Source organism: Sarcophilus harrisii, chromosome 3, assembly GCF_902635505.1.
Source record: "Sarcophilus harrisii chromosome 3, mSarHar1.11, whole genome shotgun sequence".
NCBI lineage: Eukaryota > Metazoa > Chordata > Mammalia > Dasyuromorphia > Dasyuridae > Sarcophilus > Sarcophilus harrisii.
Genome location: NC_045428.1, coordinates 5,865,449 through 5,889,241, shown reverse-complemented (window position 1 = coordinate 5,889,241; position 23,793 = coordinate 5,865,449). Strand labels below are relative to the sequence as shown.

Below are 23,793 nucleotides of genomic sequence, written 5' to 3'. Positions count from 1 at the left end.
TTCATAAAACCAAAGTGACTTTTCTGGAGTCCTTCTCTCAAAGGAAACCGTGAAGGATGATGGCCATCCCCATGTTTCCATCATCACCTAAAAGCACTGCTGAGTGTCTTCCGTCTGTCGGACACTGGTTGTGGTTGGGTGAAGGGTATGTGGGAAGCCCTGCCCTGCCCTGCCCTCACAAACTTGGTAGTTCAGACCTTGAACTGAAATATCCAATCATAGGATTCCAGATTGAGGTAAATCTAGCGGCCGGCCCCCCCCTCTCCCTTTGAAGCTCTCATGTTTCCAGAAATGACTCATCTTGCTTCTCTCAGCTTCCAAGTGTCTTGGGTATGATTGGAACCTGGACTTGATGGACGCTAGATCAGGGTTCCAGCTTTCTACATCACTGATCGCCATAGGGACTGGGGAGGATTGGAGTGAGGTGTCTGCTTTTACATTGATCAAGGACCGTAGTTTCACTGCTTCTTTGGAAAGCCATTTGACTCCTCTGCAACTACCAAAAGGTCATGGCCATCACTGTCCAGAGAGCCTTGCAGTAGGACTCTTTAGCATCTGTCCCTGCATGACTTTTTCCAAAAGCTTTTTTTTCCTTCTGACCTGGTTCTTGTCACTTTTACTTTCCTCTGGACCCTTTCCAGCTTCCTTTCATCTCTAAGTAGCTCTTGGCCATGCTGTGTGGGGTGAATGGTCCATTTGGCCCTGGCCCCTGTTCAAGGTTATCATTTCAGGAATCTCACTGTTACCTCTTTACTTTGAGAGCTGATGACGATGCTGCTGGGGCTCATGAGAGCACAGGGAACTGTCCATTAGGCTTTCTCAGGCGGAGGGAAGAGTCTTAATGCACCATCCCCTATTTTGGGAATAGGGTTACAGAGCTCTCGAGAATCAGCCCCCAGGAGATGGATTATTTACAAGAGTTTGGTGACAAAAAATTATCAGAAGCTTGAAAAGAGAAATCATCCTGTTCAACATTTCCTTCCCCTGCTCCTTCTCCTCTATTGTCTTTGTATTGTCCCCCAATCAAAAGGAAATATAGGCTTGTCATTGAAACAGATATATAAAATAGTCACTGCAGAAACTCTTGCCTCTGCATTAATGATATAAGTTTAGGGAGGGAAAATATAGGGGTTAATTTACACCATTAATCCCAGACCTCAGAGTAAGAGCAGAGGTTTTTTCCTCATGCCAAAAATCACTCAGTTGTAAGACTAATGTGCTTTTCTTGTCTTCAGAAGATGCTGTCTGAGAATGAAGCCGTTGTGCTAAAATCAAAAGGGCAGGAAGAACCCAGTTGGGACTTTGGGAGAAAAAATGAAAGGGTCAAGCTGGGCTTCTGCCCAGTGTTACCAAAATTAACATTAATAATAACTGTCCTTTGTTAGTACTTCAAAGTCAAGTCCTTACAGGAAGTACCTTATATGAGCATTTTGAAGGTGAAGTCTTTAGAAGACCTCTAGTCCAAATCCCTAGTTTTGTAAGCAGATTTTATAGATGCTTTTTCATTTACTCATTCAGTCATCTGTTCTATCCTCCTCCTTTTATAGTCAACAGATCTTTAATAAGTGCTTTCTTGGTATCAGATACAGACGCAGACTGTAAGCATGGAAGGGTGAAATTCTGGATAGTAACAGACAAAAACCTGTCCCCGTCCTCGAGGAGCAAATACTCCAACGGAGGGGAGTATTTATAAGAGAGGTAAAATTGGGCTGCGATCTCGGCAAGGTCCGGTGAGCTCAGAGTCATGGTGATGGGGCAATGTATTCCAGGTATGGAAGGCAAAGCCGTTTGCCAGAGAATCACAAAGGATCCTCTGAAGTGACAGATACAAGGTGAAACATATGGGTCACTGGGGATTGTTCCAATGATCTACTTCTAGAATCAGGAAATCACAGACTTGCAGGGGAAAAGTTCCTCAAGATCATCTCATCCAAGCAAGCTGTAGAGGAGGAAAGTGAAACACTGCCAAGATGAGTGGCTCATCCAGAGTGATGTAGGTCGAAAGTGGGAAAGCTGGTTCCAAGTCCAGCGCTCCGTCTACGGGGTTCTCCTTGCCTCTTTTCTTCTTCAGAGAGTGTTTGCTTAGGAATGTCCATGGAGGTGTCCTCCTTAGCTCCAAATCACACAAGCTCCCATGATCCAATCCCTAGATCTTTTTCTAGTCCTTGTAAAAACCTGGATTAGGATTGATTTAACAGGACAATCTTCTTGCCTCTCTCTGGCGCCAGAACAGGGTGCTTTTTCATTATTTTAAATTTCATTTTTATTTTCAGTTCCAAATTTTCTTCTTCCATCAGTCCACCTTCTACATCCTGAGAAGACATCCATTAGACACATAAAGTCATGCAAAACATATTTCCACATTAGTCATGTTTTGATTTTTTAAAAAAGAGGAAAATATATGGAAATCTGCACTTTGAACCCATCATTTCTCTAACTGGAAATGGAGATCAGTTTTCATCATGGATCCTTTGCAGCTGTGATGGGCCGTTGTATAGATCAAAGTTACTGAGTTTTTTGGAAATGATTATCCTTCCGATTATTTCTGTCACTGTAAAGATTGTTCCCATGGTTCTCTTCACTTTTTCTGGCATCAGTTCATAGAAATCTTCTTCTCTGATGGCCTCTTTGAAACCATCCTGCTCATCATTTCTAACAGCACAGCAGTCTCCCATTCCCTTCCTGTACCGTAATTTGTTTAGTCATTTTCTAACTAATGGGCATCCCCTCAGTTTCCCCTTCTTTGTCAGCACAAAAAGAACATATGTGCATGTATACATGCATATGTACATGTATGTGCATATTTTATACACATACACACGTGTGTACATCTTCTTCCCAAGAACACATGTGCACATGTACATGTACGTGTACATACATGTATATTTTATGTGTGAGTACACACACGTGTGTACATCCTCTTCCTCAGAACTAGGTCTGAAGACAAGACACAACACGCGCATTGCAGTCCAGCATCTCTCTGGGGGAAATGCTCGTTCTACTTCTTGGCACTTCCCCTTGGGGTGGGTTCCACTCTTGCTTTCAGGAGCGGAGCCCAATGTCAGGGTCTCATCACAGCCTCATAGGCCGGTCCCTGTCCCTAACTTCGGACACCCCTTCCTCTCCTAGGGTTGCTCCCAGTGAGTGCGACCTGGTTTCCACCCACACTAACCAGCGCGGTCTTTTCTTTCTCAGTTGTCACAGACGAGACTCTGAGCTTCATTCAGAAAAGCAGACGCCTGCTGGTTGTCCTGAGTCCCAACTACATCCTCCAGGGGACCCAGAGCCTCCTGGAGCTCAAAGCTGGCCTAGAAAGCATGGCCTCTCGGGGCAGCATCCACGTCATTTTAGTGCAGTACAAAGCGGTCAAGGAGAGCAAGGTGAAGGAGCTGAAGCGGGCCCAGACGGCACTCACAGTCATTAAGTGGAAAGGAGACCAGTCCAGGTATCCCCAGGGCAGGTTCTGGAAGCAGCTGCAGATGGCCATGCCTGTGAAGAAGAGGCCGGCTCGCTCCAGCAGCCAGGAGCACGGCCTCTCCTATTCTTCCTTAAGGAACGTCTGAGCACAGAGGGCTGGGACAGTGGCGTGGAGACCAGGTCCTTCTGGGTGTTAGGTCAGGCAGGGCTCCTTCAGGGAGGGCGGTCCCCCTTCTCCCTTCAAGGTGTCCCCCTCCAGCAAATAGAAGAGATAGGAACTGGGCTGCATTAGGATGATTGGAGCAGATGCTTTGACCTCTGGAGAGAGCGCCCGGCTTGGGATGACTGTTTGCAAATGGCGGATCGTATCACCCACAAGCAGTGTCCAGGAAAGGTCCTGCCTGGGGGGACTTTCCAGCCCGGTTGAAAAAATAACCAAACTGACAAAAACTCACTTCTTTGGATTCCATCTTTGCCCCCCCCCCCAAAAAAAAAAAATCAAACTCTTCCCAGCTCCCCAGGCTCCCTTCTTTGAAACGGACAGTCCAAGAGATAGAGACATGGGGATGAGTTTGGTTACTTGGTTCCCCATTTTTGCCACTCATTCTTTGAGAACAGACTCCAAGGGCTTTAAAAAAGCACCAGAAGCCTGGCTTTTGGCTTCTGGCTTCTGCCACTGCACCCATCCCAAACCTCACTAACCTGCACCCTTAACAAATCTTACCTCGGAAGCCAGGGCAGCTGGGAACGCTCCCCCCTTACCACCCCTCACAGGGCTGGCGCATGAGTCTCTGACTCCCCGGCAGCCACAGGTGAGGGCTGTTCTTTCAGAAGAACTGAAATCATCGCTCCGTGACTCCCATGTCTAATGGTGCTTTCTGGTTTACAAAAAGCTTTCCTTACGTTTTCTCCTTGGAGCCCCATAGCAACTGTTAGCTGGCATTACAGACACTATCATACCCATTTTGCAGATGGGGGAGACAGAGGTTAAGACTAAGTGGGGTCAAATCAGGACGAGAAGTCGAGTCTAATCTGATGCTCCCCTTCACTTACTGACTTCCTTGGGATGCACTAATAATTTTATTTTTATTATTTTTTTGTTATTAAATTTAAGGCCAGTGACTTCTGGGTACATACCACTGATCCTATTTGTAGGATCTCCTAGATCCTACTAGAAATCTACTATGGATTCTGGGAATCCAGGATAAGAGGTTTAGATAAGAGTACTTCTGTCTAGGAAAAAAACACACACACACACACACACACACATACACACAAGGCCATCTTTTCAAGGGATTGTCTAGTTCCTCAAGTACAGCTCCTATTCTGTACTTTTTGTCCACTTGGAGGGAAGAGCCCTACTTTCCCTTGGCCAGTGCCTTCTAGCTCGTCACCTCTGGACATATCTCCACATGTGCCCAGAACGCCTCCATCATGGGAATAATAACTTTAAATATACATATGTGTATAAAGCTACTACACAATCTGTATGTGTATAAGGTCTTTGCTCCCATGTGGTAAGTATTTCATACCACAAGTAGGGTGATCTCTGGTAAAATAACCTATCTGGCTAAGGAGCTTGGCCAAAGTCACACGGCAGGAAGGAGCGTATCTGGGATTCTGGTCCGCGTGCTCTGTGGCCAAATTCCCTCTGCCTGCTGTCTGTGACTCCCTCCAGAAGGGCTGGGGAAGGAGCCTTCTAGCTAATTTTGGCAGAACCCTTTTGTATTCCCTTTTCTCCTTGTTGATGCTTTGGTGAGCGCTGCCCATCCTATCACACCCTCTTAAGCCTAGATCACCATTCCTGAATCCCTGGCTCTCCATCATTGCATTGTGGAGGTAACAATGTCGACATCATCTTTGTTTCCATGTCTTGTGCCATAGATAGGGCTCTTTCAACATTAGAAAGATCACATCAGCCAACCAGCCCTCGATGTGGACTAGTGCTGAGTCTATACTGGCCCCGGTGAAAGAAATAGAAACATCCCCTGTGTCCTGGGCCCAACTGCCCATCAATCATCGGAACAGGAGTCTAGTGTAGATCCTTTACTTGACACAGATGAACCCACTAGACTTCTGTGTATAAATTAGTGAGACTTGTTGTCCATGAGGCAGCCCGCCCCTATATTCCAGGTGTCCTGACCTCCCTGGTATTATATCTCCATTGACAGTTGTCCTGGAATTGAACTAGTCCAAATGCAACCTCTTAAATATCACTGCTGATTGTGCTGCTGCTTATAAAGCCACATTCAGAGTTTGGCCTCTAATTTCTGCCCCAAAGAGGAACAGGCAGAGAGTGGGTTTGTGTGGGCTTTGGCGGGGACAGGGATGGGAAGAGGGCAGGTATGAACAGGAAAAGGGCTATTTTTGCAAGGTCTTTTTGAATCCAAATGGACCCAGAGCCCTAGAAAAGATAAGTTATGATAACCGGTACCTTAGAAATGAACCATATTCCCTTTTGTAACTTAGCAGAAGTTGACAGAAAGCTAAATCTAATCAGAAAGATAGATTAGCCATTTGACGCAGTTTTACTTGTTCATTGAATATTTTCTTTCTGTATGTTTTCATATTTTGAGATTTTTTAAAATCTCTGTATTTTTGTATTTTTGTTTGTTTTATAAATTTGTTTATTTTTAAAATAAACCATTTATTTTCCATTTTGAATTTTAGTTTGTGCATATTTCTTTTCTTTTTGTATGTTTTATTTGGGGTTTCAGGTACCAGATTAAAATCAACCATTCATGAAAAAGAATCAAATAAAATCCCAAAAAGCATTTCACTTAAGGAAGACATTTGTACTTGAGGAGTTTCTGAGAACAAGGTAGGGGTTGGTCCTGCTTGAGAACAGATGTTACTTAGTACCATAGCAAAGCCCAAATGTGAGGGCAGCTTATAGATTCTTGGTCATTTCATGGATTTTGCAAAATGCCACCTTAAGATGTGTCAAATGTGACCGATCTCACATATAGCTTTCTCTCCCTCCTATATAAATTAGCCAATTAGAGTAGTAAGGAGACAACTAGATCAAGGAATCCATCCATGATGGAAGCATCATTCAAGACATGACTCTCAGAAGCAAGTTGTTGATGGTCACGGTGGCAGGACAGAATCTCTGGGCTTTTGATGCTAAGGTGAATGCTCTCTCTAGGACATTACTCATTACTGCCCTTTTAGAATTATCTTCCCACCTAGGGCATGATCTGACACTAGAATAGATCTTGGAAGAAAGCTATTCCAAGTCACTTATTTTCCAGATGAAAGAACTGATACTAAATCAAAAATGTGGTTTACACAAAGTCAATCAGAAAGCAAGTAGCACAATTACTTGGGAATTTGAACCCAGGGCTTAAGAGAAGTCAAAAAAAAAATTAGTGGTCACTCATAAAGTTGATGGGATGCCTTATCCTTTGATGCAGACCCTTTACCTCCAACTATTACTTTCCCTTTTGGACATCACTCAAATCCTCTCCTCCACTGATGGCTGTACAGTATTCTTTGGTTTCCCAGCACTCAATCTCTATGCTTGATGCTTTGTGTCCAACCCTGGAGCCCCAAAGTATTCCCAGGGATGAGACAAAAGCTACAAGTGATTCAGAGGCATTTTCATCCCCACCAGATGCACATGTCCAAATAAGAAGATTTAAAGAGAAGAGCTATCATTCTGTAACAAATCCTCACGATAAAATAGGATTTTGAAACTCTCCAGCTAAATTGTACCTTCTTCCCAGGTAAACATCCTGCCAGATAATCCCCCTTCCACCCCATCAGCATTCTGTTCACTCAACATTAAAATGTTAGACAGAGATTTAGGCTTGCTATCTTTTATACAGCCTGCTTGGATGGCAACAGAGAGGATAGAACTAGAGTAATCTCCATGGTAACCTCCAGCTAGACTAAGGATGTTAGAAAGGGACAGTACAGGCTGGTGATAAACAGTCCCCTCAACTAGGAATCTACTTCCAAGCCAGATTAGGAGCTTGCAAACAATTCCCGAGTCTTGCTTTTCCACTACCCTCTCCCAAATGCACACATGTACCTACAAACCCAGGGACTTATGTTTTAAAACAGAATATTAGCCTGATGTAATTGTCCATCTCATATGCAATAGCTTTGGCTCCAGCTGACTTTCTTTGAAAGTCAGAGATTCCTCACTGGTGAGATTTTTGAAAGGGTCTGAGGAGCACTGCAAGCAATAGATAAAGGGGAAATTCAAATTTTTAATTAAATTAAATTAATTTTAAATTAAGATAGCATCTTGGAGCAAATGCTTAGAGACTACTTAGAAGACAGCAACCCCTTTGGATATCTCTATTTCATAAAAATGAAGTGTATGGAAAGTATTTTTTCCATTATGGAAACCATCATCAGACACTTTCATCAACTGTGCTATTAGTCAATAAAGTACGTGCCTGTTATGTGGAGAAACTGTGCAAAGCACGAAGATACAAAGAAATGCAATAGAGAGTCCTTGGTCTCAAGAACTCATAGTGTGATGGGAACATGGGGAGAACAGTGGGCAAAGAAGACAGATAAAGTAGAAATAGTCACCAGAGGAGGGGACATCAGGAAGGCAAGCTAGGAGGGAGGGTTAAAGAGGGACAGCGCTCCAGGCATGGGGGAAACCAGGAAAAGTGGCTCGTAATTCAGAGATGGAGGATCCTGGGAGAACAGCAAGGAGACCAGTGGCACAGAGAGCACGAGATGGAGAGGAGGAGAAGCAAAGACTAGGAAGGCTAGTGGAGGAGGGCAGTGGCTTTGCGAACCAGAGACTTGTATTTTTAGCCTCGAGGAGTGGCTGGAGGTGACAGGAGGCAAGTGCCATGAGCAGACCTGGGCTCTTTCAGCAACATCACTGTGTGGAGGATGGCCCGGCGGACTAGGTGGGAAACTGATTTCTGGCTGGCAAACCCACCAGTAGATTAGGACGACGGTCCAGGTGTGAGGAGATGAGGATCTGCACCAAGATGGTGGCAGTGGAGGAGGAAAGAAGAGTTGGAGATGTTACAGAGAGAAAACGGGGAGCTTTGGTAGCAAATTGGATGGGATGGAGGGCAAGAGGGAGGAGGCTGCGAGCCTCTGTTGATAGTCCATCTAAACCAGAAGAAAGGAGGGAAGTCAGCAGAAAATTTTGGATTTTAGAAGCAAGAGGAATTTTAGGCTGCTCTGTAGGAGGTTTTAAAAAATGCTTACTGAGCTATTATTCTCTCCCCCCCCCCCCACACACACACACCCTTTCTGGTTAAAGCCAGCCAACAGGTCTTTTGCTGAGCTTGCATCTATTTTGCCATCATTAAAGATTCATGATCATTCCATTAATTGGACAGAATTAATTTGATGAGCCACCTAGCTCTGTTAAATCCCCGTCAGCTTCCTTGTGGTCCAGTTACCTGCAACTTGTTGGCTTTCATTTGTGGGAATAAAAAGGATGGGACTCAGTCTTTCCTTTCACTGATAACTCTCAGTGTCTTTGGGTTCAAAGGCACATTTGGCAGCAGGGCTTTTTAGGGTCCATTTCCTTTAAAATCTTAGAAGGGGAGGCTGGTGTATCGTCAGTAGGGAGTTGTATTTCACGTTGGGCCTTCATCACTTCCAAGACGCTCTAGGAGCATTATCTCAGTGCAGGACAGCAGCGGCCCGGTAGTCGTCACAGGAGGCTGCCTCATGGCAGGTGAGGCACCTGAAGCCCAGGGAGACCAAGTGATGGCCATGGGCCTCCCGGCTCACGAGAGTCAGAGGTGAGATTTAATCCCGAGCCTGCTCTGACTCCAGACTCAGCACCATCCGCCACAGGATAGGACTTCTCCTGAAATGCTGCTGTCTAGTATTTTCCCTCCTCCAGGGGAAGCCAGCCTCCTTTCCCCAGATTCAACAGAGAAAATGTCTGAATTGGAGCCAGTCCGTAGAGTTTTGACTTCCGTTCCCCAAGCCCTAATTATTGCTGAAAAGATAGTTTTAGAGAAACAAGAGGGAGGAGCTGAGCCTTGTGGCCTGTCCTAGTGAGCACGGTGGATTGGATCTTGTCTGTCTCTGTCTATGTGAAGTAATACCTATTTATTGCTATATAGACAGAGATATAGAAAGATAGAAATACACGTGGACATATATATATATATGTGTATGTATATATGTATAGACATGTATATGTAAAAACAAATGCACATATTCCTCCACATCTACTTGCATATATATCTTCCTGTAAGAGCAGTAGATATAGAATACAGGGTGAGATATATATGTGTATATATTTATGTAAATATATACATATATTATTATATTTACACTATATATAATATTATATTGTATTAATATTATATATCATATTGTAGATTTATATTATATAATATTATATATAATATTATATTGTATATATTATATTGTGTTTATATTATATTATAATATATATATATATACATACATAAATACACACATATATATACTCTGTTGCTTGTCACATTAGTTCCCTCTCACTTCTCCCCCAGTGCTCTTCAGTATCTCTCCCTTGTAACACAGAATAATATTTAAGGAAGAAGGAAAAATAGGGGAAATGAGCAGCTGAGTGCCGGTATATCCCAGCCTCCCTAGCTCAGTCCTCTTCCTCCGGAAAGAAGAGCCGCCTTTTCTTGACCCTCCTCCCCAGGGAATTCTGGCCTTGTGAGGCTTGTTCCTCCCCTCGCTAGCTCGCTCTCTCTGTCTCTCTTTTCTGCCTTTCCCGTCTAGACACCGTGGAGGCGGTTTTCGACTTCATCCAGAGAAGCCGGAGGATGATAGTGGTGCTCAGCCCCGACTACCTGACGGAGAAGAGCATCAGCCTGCTGGAGTTTAAGCTGGGTGTGCTCTGCCAGAACTCCATCGCCACCCAGCTGGTGGTGGTGGAGTACCGACCCCTGGAGCACCCGCACCCCAGCATCCTCCAGCTGAAGGACTCGGTCTCCTTCGTGAGCTGGGAGGGTGAGAGGTCCAAAAGGCCCGGCTCCCGCTTCTGGAAGGCCCTGCGCTTGGCTCTGCCCCTGCGGAGCCTGAGCGCCGGCTCAGGCTGGAACGAGAGCTGCTCCTCCCAGTCCGATATCAGCCTCGACCACATCCAGAGGAGGAGGGGCCGCTTGAAAGTGCCCCCGGAGCTCCTGGGGTCCAGGAGGGCCGCGGGGGCAGCTCCAGCCCCACCAGGGGCCGCAGGCAAGCATCACGGCAAGCCATTGGGCGCCTGTCGCTGCTGCGTCACCTACTGCAAAGGGGAGAAGCCCCTGAGGAACAAAACCCGAGCAGAAGCTCCCAGCCGGCCCCAGTGGGAGACCCACCTTTGCAAACCTGTGCCCCAGCAGGTGGGAACACACTGGGTCCCAAACGGGAACAGACTGAGCACTCCCGCCCCTCAGATCTCGGCCCTGGCCCTCCACCATTTCACAGACCTCTCCAACAACAACGACTTCTATGTCCTCTGATGCCCAAGTGTCCGGGGGCGGCTCGCCCTGTTCTCCCCATCCCTGAATCCACAGGAAGCCATAGGTCAATGGTGTCCTTTTTATCGATAAGACTTCTCACTCGTTCCTGACAACAAAAGGCCTGGATTCATCCCCAAAGGAAGAATTCGTAGGTTCCCAGCTGCCATGAGAGCTTGTTTGGAGTCTGACTCTTTAGAGTCCACCCTGCCCCTCAAACCTAAAGCCTGAGAAAAGACTTTTGGGGGAGCACTTTGTGACATGAGGGGTCGGGGGCACTGGGGCTGGGAAGCATTCAGGGTGGGTCTGCCTGGGAGGGGAGACACCGTGCCTGGGAGAAGCGATTTCATCCCATATTAATGTTAAAACAGGGGGAGGGGGAGCACCCAAAAAACTGGGAGCCCCACATCCATCTGCTCCTCTCTCCCTCCAAGCCCCAGAAGCTCACCTTACACTGAGCTCCTTCTTCCTTTGCATACTCATGTTCCCCAGACTACCCGATGATTGTGTTAATAAAGTTCTATTTTTATGGCCTTTCACTTGTCCTAAACTTCTGACCTCACTCCTTCCTTCCCATTTACAGTTGCTTAAATTCAGACCAGAGCTCATTTCCTCTCTTTGGAGACTGGTGAGATTCGAGTAAGTCCTGTCCCAGTTCAGGACCCAGGAAAGTGGAACAATCTGATTTAAGCCACTGTACACTGTACGCTGAGAAGTTTAGGGACCGAACACCACTGGACAAACCAGAAAATGAAAAAAGAAAAAGGATGGGGATTGACCTAAAATTTCCTCAGGGTCAGAACCCGGACATCAGAGGGGGCAGATCCAGTCCAGTTCCGGAAGGAACTGGTGACTTTTCCTAACGAGCCCAGCCTAGGCCAAACGGCTATGGTGTGAGAGTCCCACATATTCCCAAGTGCCTTTTCCCATAAACCATTTGGTTTGGAATGGTTGGATTCTTAGTCATGGCGCGGTATGTCTCTTGGTTCAGAGACTCGCAGCCGGGAAATCAATGCCAGGTTTTTCTGGAGAGTTGCTCATGAGGAATGATGGACGTAGGTACTTAAGGCTGCCCTTGGCTGGAAGGAATGGTTGCTTGTTGATGCAATGTTGAAAACCGTAAAATATGTTTTGGAAAATTACCGAAAATGAGTTCTGTCCTATCTCTATATATGGATACACATACACACAAACATACACCTATATATGGGAGAGCACAGGTGACAGACCTATGGGAGTCAGGTGTGAGTTCTCCCCCTGTGCATGACTCACAGGGACTGGAACAGCTCCCTGGGAAGCTGGGATTGCTGATGATTTGCATGCATCACTGGGAGGCTCACCCACAAAGGTAATTTATTTTCAGAAGTCATAGACATATGAATACAACAACTTCAAGCATCTATTAAGCACCTACTATATGTGTTAGAGGGTAAGTGTATGAAAAATAAAATCAAAAAACTAAAACTAAAAGCTTTGGCCCTCAGGCAGCACGTACACATTTAAGAAAACACAAAATTATTGAAAGGAGGAAAATTATCAGGAGGAAGAATCTATAGAAGAAAGCTACCCCCCCATGTCCTTCTCAGACAAAAAGGAGGAATAAGATCATTCCAGCCATAAGGGCACAGAGCTGGAAATGTAATGTTACATGCCCACGTCACAGGAAAAGGATTGTGGGGGAGAAGTTGGTTTTTGTAGGATACTCATGTCTTTGCGTGGGATGGTCAACCCTGCTCCAAACTCTGAAGAACAGATGGCAAGAAGAAAGATAATTCCCACCTCACTCTTTATTGCTCCAGAATCCCATTAGATAAGTAGAAATATGAAACTGGTTATTCCAGGTCCGGACAGAATGGTTTTCCCCATTCTGTCCCATTGAAAAACCAAATGGGGAATCATTTCTGTGATTGAGCAAGCTTGCAAATATTGGAAGTTACACAACTTACTGTCTTACTGGTGCAAACAGCTGCAAATGAGACACAGAGAGAGACCGGCAAAAACAGAGAGACATTCTAGAAAGACAGAGACCAAAGAGAGAGAGATGCAAATGTACACACAGAGAAAGAGAGAAAGGAGGAAATGGGAACCGAGGTAGTGTTGGCTTATGGGGATATGAAGGGAAATCCCAGGACCCTTCCCAAGGAACTGAAGGGAAAACCTTCAGAAGACCAGGATAGTTTTTGAGAAATTGCTCCTTACACAAAATTATTTGGATATACAAAGGCATCCAAGGATCTGGCTGTCATGTCAGGGCCCAAAGTTGCAGGACTTCCCTCCCAAATGGTTGATCTTCTGATGTGGATTTCCTGAACTTTGCATCTTCCCCTCCCTATGTTCAGATGCTTATCATCAGAACTGAGCTTGATTTCTAACTCCCTTACTAGTGACTTATAGAGGAAGCACCCAATAAATTCTCCTTGATTGGCCCATGGACTAGCCAGACCTGTGACCCTCATCCTGAAGCAGCCAACAACAAACATTCAAGTAGGCAATTGCAGCTCGTTTTGCCTCTCTCTTTTTAATTACAAATTGTCCTTTTTCAAGAAACAGTGTCTTCTATTTGTAAAGCACTTTTAAGGTCCTACTGATATTGTTGCATTCATTTTCCTAACTACCATGTGGAGCTGACATCCCAGGGATCGTATCCCAATTGTATAGATTCAAAAATCAAGGTTGAAGCTTAAACGGTGCTAGACTCTTGGCGTGGATTCTGAGCTCGTGTCTCTGCTAGCTCTAAATCTAGACCTATATCTCTGTCTCGACTCTATCCCCTTCCTTCCCCTTTTCAAGACTCTCCAACTGTGGGGCTCTCTGTTATAAGACTGAATCAAGGATCACAAATGAGGAAGATTGGGTGGGTCAGGGCGGGGAAATGGTGGCATGTGAAGGGCAGCAGAGCGGAGGCAATCAGGAGTCTGGGAAAAGGGTCACAGCGTCAAGGACTTTTGATGCCAACAGTGGATTTTTCATTTGAGCTTAGAGGTAAAGATGAGTGTGTGGAAAGGTAAAGTGACGTGTCCATGGTCACATGCAGGTGGGATTCGAACACTGTTCGCTCCTCATTCCCTGTGCTGTGCTCTTTGTATAACTGTGACTCAAAGGAAAGGGAGAATGAAATATGAGGGAGAGAGAATATGAGAGAAAGAGAGGAAGATGGGAAAGACAGACATACACACAAAAAGAGAGAGATAAAGACAGAGACAAAGAGAGACATAGAGACAGAGAGGCAGAGAAAGAGATACAGAAAGACAGAGCAACAGAGACAGAGATACAGAGAGACAGAGACACAGAGGCAGAGAGGAAGAGACAGAGAGAGAGAGAGAGACAGAGAGAGAGAGAGAGAGAGAGAGAGAGAGAGAGAGAGAGAGACAAAGGCAGAGAAAGAGAGGAAGAAATGGGAACTAAGTGGCTGTTGGCTTATGGGAATATAGAGGGAAATCCCAGGGTCCTCCCCAAGGAAATGGCTGGAAAACTTCAGAAGGTTTTTTCTGCCTCAGTGAGGGAAGGCTACATTTGAAGAGGGAAGTCCATTAGCAGAGACAGCAGGATTCACTCCAAGCTTAGAGGCCAGTCAGGATAAAATAATGGAGACAGGAAAGGTGAGAATAAGAAAGAACAAAGACTGCGGAGAAGGCCATCGTGGAAGGTGGTCTGAATAGGAACAAAAGAACAGAAGTCTGGGAATGGAAGTTGCTGCTGGATCCAGTAGAGACTTGAATGATGGGATGAAGAGTTTACAATCTCATCTCTTAGCTATAACTGTGGGTAAACTCATTAGGTTGAAGCAGAATAAGGACAGAGAAGAAAAGCTCATTCCTAGGCCCTTATGTGTTGAGAAGGAAGGGTCAGGGAGATCATGATGACAAGAGTCTAGACAAGAAGGCACAAGGATTTACATCAAGGTGCTCATTATGGAATAGGAAGGGAGAAGGCAAAAGAGAGAACTGTTGTCTGTGCAGCAGTGGCAGACCTTGGTAACTAAGTGAATGTGAATGGTGAGAGGGGTTCAGGGAAAAGCCAAATGTGTCTCCAAGCTCCCAACTTTAAATGACTTAGAGGGCTGAGAGGAAATAAAAGTCTGGAGAACAGACATTTTGCAGAGTGAAGGCCCGTCCAGTATTGGCCATAATTAGTTTGAGAGAGTGACAGGACAGAGGAAAGGAGACAGAGGGCCAGAGGACCCCAATTCTGGCCAGCAGTTTGAAGTCGATCTGGAGAGCACTGCAGGATGGGACCATGAGGGCCAAGAATTGGGATGAGGTTTCTAAGGAGAAGGAAACATTAAGAAACCCATGGAGAACTGAGAGAAAACAAGGTAGGAACCAAGGGGAAAAGTTCTCAGAAGACAACAAAGGACAGTGTCTAGAGAATATTGTGAGTCATCTGGGTCCAGTCCTGTGAGAGAATTCATGGAGAAGGAAGGCCATTGGGCGAAGTGATGAACCTTGAATCAAGGTTGTGCAACTGCACAAGGATGGAGATCAATCCACTGTGAGTGATCCAGAACAGAGGGAGGAAGGAAGGGAGGGAAAGAGAGACAAGTATGACCTTCATAAAACTTGCTTGCTTCCTTTCAGAGGTCCTGGTTTTTCAAAGTTCTTTTAATGTGTTTTTTTTTTAATTTAATGGCAGAGGGGCAGCGAGGTGTCACGATGGATAGAGTGCTGGCCCTGGACTTAAGTGAACCTGAATTAAAACCTGGCCCCAGACACTTGTGACTTTGTGACTTTAGGCAAGTCATTTAACTCCAATTATTTTGCCAAAATAAAACAAAAACAAACAAAGCAGAGAAGAAAAACAAAACGAAAGGAAGGAAACAACCATTTATTAAATACCACTATGCTCTAGGCACTGAGCTAAGCAGTTTAAATAACTCTCTCATTTGATCTTGACAAAAAACATGGGAAGTAGGTGCTATTATTAATTCCATTTTACAATGGATTATCCCCGAGGTAGGTAAAGGTAAAGTGACTTGTCCAGGTTAACATAGCTAATAAGTGTGTAAGTCTGGATTTGAACTTGGGGCTTCCTGATTCCAGACCATCTGTTCTACCTTCTGAACTTCCCAGAGGCATCTGAGCAGAGCACAGCATTGACAATGTTATTGACTTTCCAGACTTGGGTTTGAACCCTGTCTCTGTCATTACCTGTCAGCTTACTCAAGACTTTTCATTTCCTTGGGCCTCAGTTTCCAATGCTCAGTCCATGATCTTCTCCTCCTAAGTTTCAGTTTTTCTCTACTTGCCTCCTTCGTTGGCTTCCAGTCAAAACTGGCCCTTTCCTTTGCTTTCAGCGAGGGGTCTGTCCCTTGCTTTGGGGGCCTCGGGAAGCAGCAGAGAGGTGTGTTTAGCCCTGGACCTGCATTAAGGAGCACGAGGCAGCTTCATCTCTATGACAACTCAGATTTGGGCATTAAGAACATCACGGACCTTTACTATAAAACATTAACCACAACCAACCTAGATGCCAACTTACCCATCTACAATTTCTACAAGAAAAAAAATACAGCCAGATGGCAAATTATATAAAGCACTAGATCTGGGGTCAGAAAGAACACAGTTGAAATTTTGCTTCAGACACATATTAGCTGTATGACCCTAGACAGGTCAATTAAAATTTGTCTCAGTTTCCTCATCTATAAAATGGACATGGTAATAATTCCCACATCCCCGAGTCATTGTGAGGATAAATTGAGATCCTATTTGCATATTATTATATAATTATATTATTTGTATGTTTGGTGATTTTTGACTTCATAATCCCATTTGGGGTTTTCTTGGCAAAGAGTGTGAAATGATTCATTTCCTTCTCCAGCTCTTTTTACAGATGAGGAAACGTAGACAAATAAGGTTAAGTGATGCATCCAGGAACATACAATTAAGATCTGAACTCATGAAGATGAGTCTTTCTGATTGCTGGCTCAGGACCATCCAGCCACGCATTTGTAATGTAAAATGAGATAAATGTAAAACTTTTGCAATCTTTAGACTCCTATATAAATGCTATTAGTATTTTCTTAGATAAGGATACTCAGTGGGAATAGGGAGGCTTTCACCTATTTCCTCTTGAAGAGGAAGGCCTCCTCCTCAAGAGGAGGGCCTCCGTTTCCTCTTGAACTGAATGAAAAATCAAAACAAAAAGGGAAAATTATAAGAAAGAAAAAAAAAGTGAAAATACTGTGCTTCAATCCACATCCAATATCCATAATTCTCTCTCTGGGTGCAAATTTTCCATCCCAAGTCTACTGAAATAAGGCAGATTATCCTTTTAATTTCCTGTGTTTATTTTATTTATTTTTAAAAAATCTATGTTGTTTTTTTTTTTAGGGGAGGCAATTTTTTTCAAATGCTTTGTCTGCATCTATTGAAATATATAATATTTCTGTTTTTTTTTTATTATTGAAATGATCACTTATGCTGCTGGTCTTCCTGATATTGCAATGGCCCTGCATTGCTGATATAATTCCCATTTGTCAAAGTGTACTATCCCGGCTATAAGTTGCTGCAATCTCTTTGCCAATATTTTTGCATCAGTATTCATTAAGGAAATTGGTATAATTTTCTTTCTCTTTTAGCCCTTCCTGGATTAGGTAACAGTACCATGTCTATGTCATAAAAGAAATTTGGTAGAACTTTTTCTCATTTATTTTTCCAAATCGTTTATATAGTATTAGAATGAGTTATTCTTAAAATAGTTGGTAGAATTCACTTGTAAAGCCATCTGGCCCTAGAGATTTCTTTTTTTTAATTTGGGAGTTCGTTGGTTGCTTAACACCCCATATTTAAATGAAAGATGTAGAGAACGCACCAAACTCATTGTTTGTCAATTCTTAAAACACACATTTGATTAAGAGAAAATGATTGTCCCTTAAAACTTTCCTCTAACATGATAGCTTCCCTTAGACACAGCAAAATTATTCACTATTATTTTTAATTTAACAAATGAGATAACGTTGAGAATCAGTCCTATCTAGAGGAGTTTAAACAGAAACAGATTCATTCATCAAAGAAGACTTCAGCAAGAGCATCATCTCTGGTGTCAAAAGACCTAGGTTCAGGTCCTAATCCCATGAGAGTTTAGACAAATCACTCAATATCCCAGGGCCTCCATTTCCTCTTGAACTGAATGAAAAAATCAAAACAAAAAGGAAAAATTATGAGAAAGAAAAAAAAAGTGAAAATACTGTTCTTCAAACCACATCCAATCTCCATAATTCTCTCTCTAGGCACAGATTTTCCATCCCAAGGCTAGTGAAATTGTCTCGGTCACCACATTGTTGAGAGGAGCTTAGTCTGTCACAGTTGATGACATCACATGATTTCGCTATTTCTGTGTACAATATTCTTGTTCTGCTCAATTCACTCAAAATCAGATCATGTGAGTCTTTAAAGGCTTTTCTACAATCTGCCTGCTCATTTCTTGTAGAACAATGGTACTCCACTACATTCAAATATTATAACTTATCGAACCATTCTCCAATTGAGGAGCATCAATTCAACTTCCAATTCCTTGCCACCTCAAAAAGGGCTGCTAAAAGCATTGTTGTCCATGGGGGCCCTTTTCCTTCTTTTATGATCTCTTTGGGGTAAAGACCTGGTTAGAGACACAGCTGCATCAAAGGTTATGCATGGTTCACAACTCTACCAAGAATGCATAAATTTCCTTGACTGATTTTTTTTCAACTCTGTTTATGATCTTGTGAAAGATCCAGTAGCTGTCCAAGAGGGATTCCCTGTGCATTGTGAAGTTCTGCAGATGTCACTGGGCACAGATTTCATGGTTCTGGTCCCATCAAGCACCAAATCATCACAAACCTCGGAAAGTATGCACAACAAATCAAAAGATTTGAATGTAATCATCTACCTATGAAAGATTAGATGGATGACAAATGCCGTTTGACTATGATAGACATAGAGATATAGTTAGATATAATTCATGTCATAGGTATATATTATATATAATTACATATATACATGTATACAAATATATACATATATATATAAACATATCTACATATATACACCACATGCACATACATGCACATATACCATGCTTTCTGTGTGTGGACAATCAGTTGTCCTTGAATTAAATAAGAGAAAAATACAGGCCCCTTTGATAACTTGAAATTCTCCCTTAGAGTTCCATCTTCTCAATACTGATATTTTAATATCGTACACGTATCATATAAATGGTAACCATGGACCAATACAATTTTCAGAGATATAAAAAAACACTCAAGACAACGTAGAGCTACATTATAAGTAGTTTGTGACACATAAATAAAGATGTACAAAAATAAATCATATCATCAGAAAAAATATTATGGAAAATAAAAACAGACTGAGTAGGTAGCAAAAATAGGCAGTTACTGATGGATGGTCTGTGTGTTTCATTTGTATGATGTTTATGTTGAGACAAAACAAGAAATGCTCTGCCAAATTTATGCCATGTTATGGGAGCCACCTACTAATGGCTGCTGGGGATCAAATTCTGACGAGCAGAATGGATCCTTTTACGTGAGAGGATGAAAACGATACAAGGAGACCAAGAGACCATTGCATCTTCTTTTCCTTCTTGCCTCCAATTTATTTCATTCCCAATCCACAAGCAACCCCTGCCAGTAAAGGCTGATTTGCAGATCCTTCAGGGGTGTTATGACTCACAGCTGTGAGAACTGACCTTCCCCTTCACACTTAGGTTTGGTCCTTAATAATGGTAGAATGTGGACCAGAGTTGGGCAGATTGGGCAGGTTTCAATGGACTAAAATTTGTATGATTGAAGGGATTTCCAGATGAATGAGATATTCTTTTTTTTTTAATTTAATAGCCTTTTATTTACAGGATATATGCATGGGTAACTTTACAGCATTAACAATTGCCAAACCTCTTGTTCCAATTTTTCACCTCTTACCCCCCCACCCCCTCCCCTAGATGGCAGGATGACCAGTAGATGTTAAATATATTAAAATATAAATTAGATGCACAATAAGTATACGTGACCAAAACGTTATTTTGCTGTAGAAAAAGAATCAGACTCTGAAATATTGTACAATTAGCTTGTGAAGGAAATCAAAAATGCAGGTGTGCATAAATATAGGGATTGGGAATTCAATGTAATGGTTTTTAGTCATCTCCCAGAGTTCTTTCTCTGGGCGTAGCTGGTTCAGTTCATTACTGCTCCATTAGAAATGATTTGGTTGATCTCGTTGCTGAGGATGGCCTGGTCCGTCAGAACTGGTCATCATATAGTATTGTTGTTGAAGTATATAATGATCTCCTGGTCCTGCTCATTTCACTCAGCATCAGTTCGTGTAAGTCTCTCCAGGCCTTTCTGAAATTATCCTGTTGGTCATTTCTTACAGAACAGTAATATTCCATAATATTCATATACCACAATTTATTCAGCCATTCTCCAACTGATGGACATCCATTCAGTTTCCAGTTTTTAGCCACTACAAAAAGGGCTGCCACAAACATTCGTGCACATACAGGTCCCTTTCCCTTCTTTATAATCTCTTTGGGATATAAGCCCAGTAAGTAACACTGCTGGATCAAAGGGTATGCACAGTTTGATAACTTTTTGAGCATAATTCCAAACTACTCTCCAAAATGGTTGGATTCGTTCACAACTCCACCAACAATGCATCAATGTCCTAGTTTTCCCACATCCCCTCCAACAATCATCTGAATGAGATATTCTTGATGGATAGTGAATGTTTTTATACCATTTTCAGTCTTCAAAGCACCTTCTTCACAACAACCATGAAGATAAATTATACAATACAGGTATTGTTTAATTTATAATTTATATGTTTATAATGTTTATAATTGAATTTAATATACTAAATATAATTAATTTTAAAAATGAGTCTCAGGGAGGATACATGGTTTCCCCAAGATTACATTGTTTCACAGTGACAAACATCATTTTACCAAAGCTTCCCAGATGGCCAAGAAGCATTCAGGGTCTGGAATTCTCAATAAAATCTTTATTTTTGAGCAGAGAAGTCTGGGCAAGCTGACTGAGGCCAAAACCTTTCAGGCGTAGGATGAGAATGAATGTTTTATACCGTTACAGACAAAGGATGGCCTGGGAAGATGTGCCTTAGGAAACTCCAAGAGAACATCATCTCTAATAATTGGGAGGAAGAGATATTTTGAAATTAGTTATCACTGCTTAGGTCCAAAATAAATATCTCCCTAAAATAAGATGCTGTAAATGTGTATGATGATAATAACTCTCCTTCTAAAAGGAAGCAGATGTAGAAATCAGAGCATTATGGCACATCAGGATCTCCTAGAATTATAGAAACTCAGAACAGCAAACTCATTGGCCAGCTGGTCTAACTCACTTGGAACAAAAATGCTTGCCCTCGATAATATACTTGACAAGTGGATATCCAGATTCTCGAAGACTTTCAGCAAAGCAGAATCGGCTGTTTCTTAAGGAAGGTCCTTCCACTTTGGGAAAACTCAAATGTTTCAGAATTTGTTTTTCTTGATGCTTAGCCTAAATCTGCCTCTCTGCAACCAAATCAGTCCAAATTATCACTCTTAAGAAAGAGATGCTCACATTACCTGCCAATGAGCCATTTACTGCCTCCGCCAGTCAGCCTTGGAAGAATCGAGGGCATTTAGAACCTAACCATGAGTGCAACATTATCATCAAGAGGTACCGCTTGAACCGTTTTCCCCCAAAGCTAAATAAGAAATTCACACAGAGCATCATTAGTAGTCCAAAGACAGTGGATTCTGATACTATATATAGTTTTCAAAAGCCTCATCCCATTGATGCTCTGAGAGCTGGGAGCCTCTTATTTTATTAAGCAGTTGATTACTTGCTTATGATCCTATTTCAATGCTGTGAAGTCTCACTGACTTTGCTAAGAGACAACTATACCTGGGTCAAGGAAGAGCTATATTTGCTTATCCTATTTTATGCTTATGAGACTCACTAGACACATAATACTGAACACTATAGCACACAAGACTGTGTGCTTCAGGTAGGGATGGGAAGTTAAACCACCAAAAATCCTTGTCTACACACACTTTATATTCTACTAAAGATAGTAGTCCTTAGTCCTACTTAGTAGTACTAAGGATAGCAGTCCACAAACAAGGCTGGTTAAAGGTAGGAAACAAACAACGTGAGTAAAGGGCCGTAGAAAATGTAAGGAGATTTTTAACTTGAGAACTCAGGAAGAGCTTTCAAGGTGAAGGACCATCTGAGTCTTGAAGGAAGAGGATTATAAATGATCTCAGCTTTTCTACCATTGGTAAAAAAGGATTTCATTTATAAATACCCCCAATTTCTCAACTTGTAAATTTTTAGGGGGACCTGTAAATGTGGATAGAAAAAATACATTCCATAATTATTTTCATTAATATTTTGTTTCCTTTGTGTAATCCATTCTATTTTTGTTTCATGCATGTAAATTCATTATTCTGAGAAAGGATCCATGGGCTTCACTAGACTGCCATAGGAGTCAATGGAACAAAAACAAAGAAAAAAAGTTAAGAATTCTTGTCTAGAGGCTAGTGATACATACAAGCTCCATTTTAGTCTCTCTATGGACAATATATCTTTGCATTGTTGTATTCTATTTTGTTGTTTATAATGATGTCTATATAATCTATTTCTCTGGCTATATCTACCCATTTATCTATGTGTTCATCCTCCCATCTATCCATCTACCCATTCATCCATCAGTCTATCTCTATCTAGCCAAGATTTTCTGTCTCTTAGTCTTAGGTTCTCTCTGTCTCTCTGTCTCTCTCCGTCTCTCTCACACACAGACACACACATACATGCACAGACTATATATATATGTATATATATATATATATACCCACACATATGTATGTTTATCTGGAATTGATAGGGTATTTCTGCAGAGTAAAGTTCTCAGTGAGATATGCTATTTACCAAGGCAGAACTGCATCTTTTCTATCCCTTATAGATTTAGAGAACTATCTGGGGACCCAAGGATTAATCACTAGCCCAAGGTAAAAACAAAAAAAAAAACAAACAAAATTCCTTTAAATATCTACAATGGGACTTAAATCTAGAACTTGTGACTCTTAGGCCAGATTTCTATGTATTCTGCCTTTTTGCTTATACATTTATATATATATATATATATATATATATATATATATATATATATATCATAGAATTATACTTATTTTTTGTTATTCAGTAGTTCAATTGCATCCAATTCTTCATGTCCCCATAGACCATAGTATATCAAGCCCTTCTGTCCTCTGTTATTTTCTGAAATTGGTCTAAGCTCATGTTCATTGTTTCCATGACACTATCTATCCATCTCATCTTCTGCCATCCACTTTCTTTGGCTTTAAATCGTTCCCCGTGTCAGGGTTTTTTTCCAATGAATCCTGACGTTTCATTATATGGTCAAAGTATTTAAGCTTCAACTTTAGTATTTGACCTTGCAGTGAATAGTCTGATTTAATTTCTTTAAGTGATGACTGACTTGATCTTCTTGCAGTGCAAGGGACTCTCAAAAGTCTTCTCTAGCAGCACAATTTGAAAATGTGAGGTCCGTGGCACTCAGTTTTCCTTATATTCCAACTAATAGTCGCCCGCTACTATTGGGAGAATGATAGCTTTCATTACATGGAGCTTTATTGGCAAGGTGATGTGTCTTTAGTACTCTGTCCAGATTTGCCATAACTTTGCTTCCAAAGAACAAGTGTCTTTTAATTTCATGGCTGTAGCTTTTGGCCACAGTGATCTTTGAATCCAAGAATATAAAATCTGACATTGCTTCCATTTCTTCTTCTATTTGCCAGGAATTGATGGGACCAGTTGCCAAGATATTAGTATTCTTTTTGCTCCTTTTTAATGCTAAGCTTCAAAATAGATTTTATACTCTTCTCTTTCACCTTCATCAAGAGGCTTCTTAATTCTTCTTCATTT

At 42.2% G+C, this 23,793-nt stretch overlaps 1 protein-coding gene across 4 annotated transcripts in view; it reads left to right on the top strand.

The window, feature by feature from the left end:
- The window catches only part of IL1RAP (interleukin 1 receptor accessory protein), a 135,771-nt gene extending 124,356 nt beyond the window's left edge, over positions 1 to 11,415 (top strand). For 3 of the 4 annotated variants that reach the window (XM_031957422.1, XM_031957424.1, XM_031957425.1), the window contains exon 11: positions 10,135 to 11,415. In XM_031957422.1, the coding sequence (XP_031813282.1) occupies positions 10,135 to 10,856 (722 nt within the window). In that variant the 3' untranslated portion in view covers positions 10,857 to 11,415. Of the gene's footprint in view, positions 1 to 3,195; positions 5,975 to 10,134 lie in introns of those variants that run through there. The other variant, XM_031957423.1, reaches the window with a different exon arrangement.
- Positions 11,416 to 23,793: the final 12,378 nt, after the last annotated feature.